The following is a 9,075-nucleotide window of genomic DNA, read 5'->3' as shown; positions in this document are numbered from 1 at the left end:
GTTATCATGACGAGCAGAAGGAAAAGAGCAGTGTTGTTGTTGTCTTCCGGGTGAGGTGCTGTCATCTTTAGCACACAATTAAACGGTAAAATCGGGGCTTTTCGCGTTCCTCTCTCCACCGCCGATGATTTAAGCAGTATGTGGGTTCCCACCGATGGATGTCTCGACAAACACTGAGGAGATCTTTGCTGAGAGCTTTATCCAGCTGCTTGAACTTGAGGTCTGAGCTTCAATCTTAAGACTGAGAAGCAGTTCTCTCGAAACCTAGTGAGCTTCCTACCTAGACAACATGTATCAGGCATCATAGCTGTGCAGCTCACTAGATTTGGACATATTTACTACTTAGACTGCTTCACATAAAGTGACTGCCGTGTTTTACATGCGGTGTTTAATCTATTTTTAAAAGCAGTTACTTAACCATAAAATAAAAATGAATTATTTTATGATTATTATGCATGCTCATTTTATAAGCTCATGTTCGAAAGAATATTTGTGTCATTTGGCCTGGGCGATTAAAATAGTGACCTATAGTGTTTACATTTACTTTATACCTTCATTTAAATTTGATCAGATTATATAATATTACTAAAACAAACATTAACTGGACTTAAGTGGAAAAGTGGGTACCCTTTCATGACTTTAACACACTTAAGTACACGTTAAAAAGTGCACCTTGTAAGAATGTAACATTAAAAGTCTTTAAAAAGATTTTAAGTCATTGTTTTAATATGTTGTTGTTCTTTAAAGAACTGCGCTTATTTTAATGTGTTGACGATCAATATTGCATGATTCAATATTGCATTTAAACTTAATATATTATAAATGTGCAAAATTGCAACTTCATCTTAAATGTGTAATTACAATTATCTTTAAGAAGTGTGTGTATATATATATATATATATATATATATTAGTAAATCAAATTTGCGGTTACTTTATTTTAAGGTGTCCTCGTTATAGTGTAATTATATATTTAAGTACTTAGTTACTTGCATGTAATTATGCATAATTAATTGTTATTATATTAGTAAGTACATGTAACATGGACACCTTAAAATAAAGTGTTACCAAATGTTCTTGAGTCCTACTTAAGTGGATAAAATCACTCTTAAGTTAATTAAATGCATTTAATGTAATTGCGAATAACATGCAGTTAAGTGTCTAAAAACAACAGGCCGTTCAGGTTGCACTTAAGTGTATTCTTTTAAAATGTATTATTTCCGTAATTAGTACTCTTTTTAAAAGTATGCTAAAGCGTACTTCTTTTACGCTGGGGGTAGTAATCATTCAAACACTTTCATTCACAGCACAATGTCGGTTTCAGTGGAGAAGAGGGATGCGTGTTTCCCCCCGGACTGGGAGGATGACGAGCGAATGGCTTTCCTGTTCTCTGCCTTCAAAGAGAACCGAGATGTTGACTGCGCAGACTGGGACGGGAAGATAGACTTCTGGAGTCCTCTGATCATTGATCACTGCAGGCGACGCGGGTCGGTGTGTGTGATTCTGCAGGAGCTGAATGAGAGCTTCAGGAGGAAGGGCTCTGTTCCTCTGGGTTTGAGTACGGTTCTTAAGAGCATGATTAGGTAAGTCACTGTCACCTCAAGTACAGAGTCGCACAGATCACCATGTGTAATCAGTACATGGATTTATTTCAGATTTGTTTTATTGTTCTAGAAGCGGAAAGGTGCAGAAGGAATCAGACTTTGCTGCAAATGTAGACTTGGGCTGGTTGTCGTGGGGGGTTGGACTCTTGTTAGTTCGACCTCTGAAGTGGACTCTGTCAGCTCTCCTGGGCAGTGGGAGGGTCCCACTGGAGGAATCGTTTGTTGTGATAGACCTGGTGAAAGTAAGTGTAAAACTAACAGAATACCCATTAATGCTCATTTCCAGCCTTTATAGACTACTGCTTGCTAAAATGTTTGGGGTCAGATTCATAAACAGAGCAAATTAGCGTGAGAGCGTAATCCCATAAAAGCGCAGATGAGAGTGGAAAGTTCAGCGTCTGATCTACTGATCATTTCCATAATGAGCAATGCAATCTACCAAGAGCAGCGCAAATTAGTGTAGGGTTTGCATACAAGCAGAGGCGATGATGATCAGGTGCGTGTAATCTACTAAAGCTGCCTTCACGTGCTATCGGAAATTTCCTATTTCCCATTTATGAAGTCGTGATTACGAGCTTGTCGTATTCAAGTGCTTTAATGTCGGAAATAATAAAATTGTAGTAATATTTCACAGTATTACTGTTTGTACTGTATTTGTATTTACTGTATTTTTTTTCTAAAATAAATGAAAGGTGGGGTATCTTAAGTGATTTCTGCTAGCCAATGTTGACGTTTGAAATCACCAAAACAAACACGCCCCAACCCAAAAGGGTCTCGCCCCTATTTTGATAGCTCCACCCCACACATACGCAACCCAGGGAACGATTAGTTCTGTGAAACACCTATCGAGAAGAAACAAAGCAACCTCGGCGTCCGATCACAGGCCCTGCTTGAGTTCTGTCCAGCGCTGGAAGGCTGATCCGATATTTACACGGGTCCTACTTCTTGCCTTATGTCCATCATGTGCACTGATGAGCGCTCTCTCCATCTCATCATGAGTAGACACGCCCCTTACTGCTGATTGGCTGCAAGTTTGTTTTGCTACTGGGCCTGAAAAAATACACACCCCACCTTTAAGCCTTGGTGAGCAAAAAGACTTCAAAAAGCCCAAACGTTTGAACCATAGTGTAGCTGTTCAAGAGAATCTCTTCCCCACCAATTTATTTAAGTCAAACTTTGTGTTGTGAAATGACTCGTAAATTTCCCTCTTCCTGTGAAGTCATGTATCGATGCAATTGCATTGCCCTTTGGACTGAACATATATACGTTCATACAGTGCAAATTTCTGCTGTCCAAATAACCTAACAAATATTAATACATAATCAAATTCACTCCCATTTTTAACTCCAATGTATATGATGATGTAATTTGTAACCCTTGGACCCCACAGTATATTGTTTATATGGCGTGCAGGTAGTTATCGGTCAGATTTGAGCATAGGCTGTTGTTTTTTTTGCAGGAAAAGGCTGCTGCGCTTTTGGCAGCGTATCGGGCTTCTCCTTTAGCAACACACTCTCTGCTGTCTTTCCAAGAGCTGCGTGCTCTCTCCTCTCACATCTGTCCAGATGAAAGCTCGCTCTGCCTGGCTCTGCTGCAGCTACAGAGAGAGAAACATGTCACCGTCTCACTCCATGAAGGCGAGAAGGTGTGTTTGAGTACAAGAGCGAACCTTGATGTAGCCGCACAGACTTTAGGGAAAGAAAGTTGATGCATTTTGAAAACTCTGTAGGTAATAATGCAGGTTATACCATTTTTCAGTGATTGCTCATTTCATTATCGGTCAAAAGTTGTTGTGCTTTTTAATGAAAGACATATTTCTATTCAGCAAAGATGCATGAAATAAGTATGGAATCTTATTTCTGCCATGGGGAAAAAAAATAATTATGACTTTTCATCTTACAGTTCTGTCTTTCCGACTTTTTTTCTTGCAATTCTGAGTTTACATCTCACAGTTCTGTTTTCATGAGATATAAACTCAGTGCTGCAAGAAAAAAAGTAAGAATTTAGACCTTATTTTCTCAGAATTTTGAGTATATAATATATATATATATATATATATATATATATATATATATATATATATATATATATATAAAAAAAAAATAGAACGGTAAATCTTACAATTCTGACAAATTTTCTCACAATTCTGAATAATAAAAAAGACATAATTACTTTATGTATTTTTATTCATTTATTTTGTAAAATTATTCCGTGGTGGAAATGGGCTTCCATAGTAAAGACATTTATAATGTTACAAAAAAATGTCCATTTCAGTTAAATGCTGTTCATTTGAACTTTCCATGTTCCAAAACCATGAAAAAAAAAAAAAACAATCACGGTTTCTACAATAAATGTAGAGCAACAAATCTGTTTTTAACATTGATTTATAATAATAAATGTTTCTTGAGCAGCAAATCAGTATATTGGAACGAGTTCTGAAGGAGCATGTGACACTGAAGACTGGAGTAATGATGCTGAAAATTCAAGAATAATTAAAATTGTAAAATATAGATGTTATTTTAAATTGTACTAATGTTTCATAATCTACAAATATTTGTAAATGTGGTGAGCATAAGAGTCTTCTGATAAAAACATTAAACAACTTTTGAACGGTTATGTATATCTGAAACAATATATCTTGAAGCAATCAGGGACCTAAATGTGTCGCTAAAATCACAGGGCACTGATTGGTTGATTAGTATCTTGTAGCACATGTTTGGTTTCAGATTGTTCAGTTCTAATGAAACTTTTGACCATGTCCATGTATAGCTGGTGAAATTTAGTCAGGCAGGACAAGGCCGTGTGTCTCCCGTCAGCGAGGTGGACCTGGGCATCTATCAGCTCCAGCGCAGCGAGAAGCTTCTGGAGGAGAGGGTGGAGGTGTTGGGACAGGAAGCAGAAAAGTGAGCCAGTTCATCCAAATTGCATTGACATTATTCCAGCCAGTGTCATTTCTGTGACGTGATGGGTTATTACAATAGAGCTGCAGTTAAATTACGTGTTGTCTATTGCGCAGGTGTAAGCAGCAGGCAAAATCGCTGCTGAAAGAGGGGAAGAAATCACAGGTATGAGAGCACTTTTTGTGTTTTGAGCCTATTGTAATAGGCAAGGAATGTGTTTTAATGAATTGCCACCTTTTCCTGCCACAGGCCCTGAGGTGTTTACGTGGGAGCAAGCGGGTGGAGAAGAAAGCAGACCGTCTGTTTGCTCAGCTCGAGACAGTGAAGGGGATCCTGGACAGAATAGCAAACTCCCAAACCGACCGCCTGGTGAGACGCACAGACACACAAATGCACTGACCGTCTGCTGTGAGTTGCAGCACATGCTGTCGGCCAACACCAGTGAGCGTCACCTATGCTTCGCCACGTCACATTCGTACAAGCCAGCACTGTATTGCACTTTTTTCTTGTTCACATTTTTCTGAAATAATTGTCCCGCTTAAAGCAGGAATTCCCCAAATCTTTTGCCAGCCAAACCCCTTTGAACTGAAATATTTACTTGAAGTACGGCCTGAGAATATTTCAGTAATTTACCAACACATTCACATGCCCATAGTTATCATAGTGATCATGATTATTGCTTAATCATCTGCAATATTTTGGTTTCATGCCTCCACAAGCATTCATGCTTAAGGGTTGCCAGATGTCAAGAGTTTAAATCCTCCAATCAGAGCTTTTCTTTTAAATAGACACATTTTTTGCCCAGTGTTTTACTTCATCTCTCCAATCTGAGAATGCTTAAAGCGGAAAAAACGCTGATGATCTGAAAACACCGGCAAACATGTAAATTGGGATTTTATCTGTAGAGAGATAATCTGTTCAAATGAAAGTGAAATATAATCTTTGTTCCTTCACACAGCCGTTTGCTATGAATAAATCTGCCATCAAACCTTCTCACTGATGAAGTAATAAATCTAGACATGGATCTCGACTATATTGCTTTAACAAATGGCAAACCGAGTGGGATCTATATACAATGAATAAACTCCATGAAATTAGTCCCATTGTTGGAAAAAGAAATGTCTATAAATGTCAATGCATGTCGGCCACAATTATTGGCACCCCTAGAAATTCTTATGAGCAAAATATCTCTGAAGTATATTCCAATTAGTTTAGCACACCAGGGTGACTATGAGCATGAAACTGTCCAGCCATGACTTCCTGTTTCACATGATTATAAATATGAGGAACACAAAGGCCAAATTCCCTTAATCATCCATCACAACGCGTAAAACCAAAGAATATATTTTTGATGTGCAGAACAAGATTGTTGAGCTAATAGAAAGTGGCTGTAAGAAAAGAGCTAAATCCCTATTCCCATCATCAGGGCAATAATTCAGAATTTCCAATCAACTAAAGATGTTACAAATCTGGCTGGAAGAGGACGTGTGTCTATATCATCCTAATGCACGGTGAGGAGGAGAGTTTGAGTGGCCAAAGACACTCCAAGGACCACAGCTGGAGAATTGCAGAAAATAGTTGAGTCTTGGGGTCTTATTATGTTGCATGTTGAGGAGAAAAAATCTCCTCGCTCATCCAAATACAAACTCCAGCAAATTCAGTTGTCAGACACGACTGGAACTCCAAATGGGACTGGCTTCTATGGTCAGATAGAACTAAAACAAAAAAAAAAAGAGCTTTTTTTTGGACAAACAGGGATAAAAAGTACCCCAGATCCACAGTTAAATATACTGCTGGATCTTTAATGTTGTGGGCCTGAACATACAAAACCTGACTGCCTCTGTTAGAAATCATTTAATGGACCTTGTTTGGATCTTCCACCAGAACAACAATCCAAAACAAACCCAAAATGGGTCACTGAGCAAAAAATGAAGCTTCTGCTATGGCCATTCCAGTCCTCTGACCTGAACCCTGTAGAAAATGAGCGAGGCGAAGTGAAGAGAAGAGAAGAAGCACCAACATGGAGCTGTGAATCTGAAGGATCTGGAGAGATTCTGGATGAAGGAATGGTCTCTGATATGTTCTCTTCAGGCATTATAGGAGAAAACTCAGAGCTGGAAAAGGACGATGCAATAATTGTGTGCCAATAATTGTGTCCAACGTGAACTGGAGAGAGCATTTATTTCACAATGAGCTTTTCCCCCCACTTTCAATTGTTTTACTTCAATGATAGGTTAGAATTTTGTGAAATTTTTTTTTTTGTGAAAATCAAAAGGATAAACAATACAGATTTATTTTCACAGCCGCCTTTGCTTATATTTACCAAGGGTGCCAATATTAGTGGAGGTAACTGTACATTATGCATGGCTTAATGAAATGTTTTAATATGTGAGAACAGGTGATACAGGCATACCAGGCAGGTGTGGCGGCTCTGAGAATCTCACTGAAGGGTGTGACTGTGGAGCGAGCAGAAAACCTGGTTGATCAGATACAGGAGGTGATTCATTCAATTCAGAAATGCATTGTTTCTGTTAATGTTAGTTAGAATGTAAGTATACATATTTTAAAAAGATTCTATTTATGCTTTTTGCACAGTTATGCGACACTCAGGATGAAGTCAACCAGACTCTTGCCAGTGGAGCGCTGGATTCTGGTATACAAGTTTCACTTTTTGTTTTTTCCCTAAATGCATTTTCTAAATTATATGAATTTCCCATAAATTCTGTATATCAGCAATGTCTGCAGACCATGAAAACTTTTCATGGATGTGAATCGCTCTTCCACAACTGAACTGGACCAGTCTCTACCATAAAGCTGCCTTAAAAACCAATGTTTCGTGTGCTTATAGGTGAGGATTCAGAGGAGCTGGAAGAGGAGCTGAGGTCATTATTGGAGAAAACCATCCCAGATAATGACGTGCTCCCAGTGGTCCCGACGCATCCCATTTCTCCTCCAAGGAAAACGGGTATCCTGGATGCTGATTTTGTGCAGTCTCTGCCCTCCGTGCCTGATTCCAGTCTAGGCATCACAGATGAGGAATTGGACAGAGAACTAAGTCGACTTACAGTCTCTGACACAGGTTCCTTTACACTTTTCTAGTTAGTTCTGAAATGTCCCTAGTTAATGGTGTTTGATCAGACAAGCAGCATTGTCATTATTGCTCGTATTTGAAGTGGTGTTGTCAAAAATACTGAATTGATTCTGTACATATCCATACTGAAACATTTAAAAGGGTTTCAGCGCTCATTTTATGCAGTATTGATACAACAATACCAATAGTTTTCTGACAAAAAAAAAAATGCTTGAGGATTTACCTTTTGCAAGTGAATTGATTTTTTTTTTTTATAATTTATGTATATTAAAATAACTAATATATTAATTTAAATATCAATTTTAAATGATAAAATTGTATTTTACAGTGCAGTTGTATTAAAATAGTAATATATCATTTTTTTGTCTTTGAAATAATAATCATATTAATTATATATTATAGTTGTTATATATTAGGTACATTTTAATGTTGTGGCAGTTATCCCCTGTGGTCTCAAAAATGGTATTGCATATTTTTCAAACTATAGCATTGTACCAAAATTAGAAATTCCAGTATCCTGACTTAATTTAGATAAGCTAAACAAGAAAAAAATATTTTTGTCTTTGCAAAGTTTAACAGAGACCGCAGCACCACTGTTTGCTTTAATATTATTTTGTTGTTGTTGATAAACCAGATTTATGTGTAATGTTGATACAAGAAGCAGATTGTGGTTGGTTGTTGTAAATGTCAATCGAATGTCCCCTCCCTGTGCAAATCTCCCAGACCCGATGCGAAAGATGTCAAAACAAACGGCCAAATAATTAAATGAGACCATCTATTATTGATTGACTTTTTTTTTCTTTTTTTTTGTATTGTAGTGCACATTTATAGTTTCAGTTAAATTTGTGCTTATTTTATCTTTTTAAATGAATAAAATCTATTTCACTGCGCTTTTTCTTGTAATAGTTTTCATGATTGATTATGACTTGTGTTTTCTTTTCTCTGCTCCTCAGCTGTGCCAAGAGGAAGTATCTCAGCTCACAGGAGGCCGGAGCCGGCACAGTGACCGACTGTTCAGCACAAGCACCCACTAAAATGGTTTAATCGCTATCCACTAAAGCAGGGGTCACCACACTCGGTCCTGGAGGGCCGGTGTCCTGCAGAGTTTAGCTCCAACTTGCTTCAACACACCTGCCTTGAAGTTTCAAGTACACCAAGCAAGACCTTGATTAGCTGCTTCAGGTGTGTTTGGTTAGGGTTGGAGCTAATCTCTGCAGGACACTGGCCCTCCAGGAACAAATTTGGTGACCCCTGCTCTAAAGAAAGCCATCAGATACAGTACTCGTGTGTCCTTGCATTGTAATAAGCCCTATCAAGTCTTTATGAAAAGCCCTTAATCATGTTTGTAATGGCATGTCTATTTTTGTTTTTTAAAGAAAGTTTTAAGAGTGGCCTTTTTGAGTTTGTAAAGTCTGTACAATGTATTATTCTAATAAAACTACAATTTATGATGCCAAATAAAGAATATTCAGTGTGCGTTG

At 37.9% G+C, this 9,075-nt stretch overlaps 1 protein-coding gene across 5 annotated transcripts; it reads left to right on the top strand.

Annotated features, from left to right (window-relative positions):
- Nucleotides 1-9,075, top strand: LOC306849881 (charged multivesicular body protein 7). Of its 5 annotated transcripts, XR_013782388.1 has the most exons (12): nt 1-220; nt 1,307-1,582; nt 1,674-1,845; nt 3,063-3,248; nt 4,373-4,506; nt 4,620-4,668; nt 4,753-4,872; nt 6,902-7,000; nt 7,099-7,156; nt 7,352-7,582; nt 8,548-8,659; nt 8,812-9,070. XR_013782388.1 is itself a non-coding variant. In XM_079385255.1 (11 exons), the coding sequence occupies exons 1-11, from the start codon at nt 159-161 to the stop codon at nt 8,598-8,600; spliced, it is 1,440 nt and encodes a 479-aa protein (XP_079241381.1). In that variant the 5' UTR covers nt 1-158; the 3' UTR covers nt 8,601-9,075. The 5 variants fall into 5 exon arrangements, 4 of the variants coding, with proteins under 4 accessions (XP_079241381.1, XP_079241382.1, XP_079241384.1 ...); XM_079385255.1 differs by having other exon boundaries at nt 8,548-9,075; XM_079385256.1 differs by lacking the exon at nt 8,548-8,659 and having other exon boundaries at nt 7,352-7,468; nt 8,828-9,053.

This window comes from Barbus barbus (assembly GCF_936440315.1).
Source record: "Barbus barbus genome assembly, chromosome: 29".
Lineage (NCBI taxonomy): Eukaryota > Metazoa > Chordata > Actinopteri > Cypriniformes > Cyprinidae > Barbus > Barbus barbus.
This window is presented reverse-complemented; position numbering and strand designations above follow the sequence as displayed.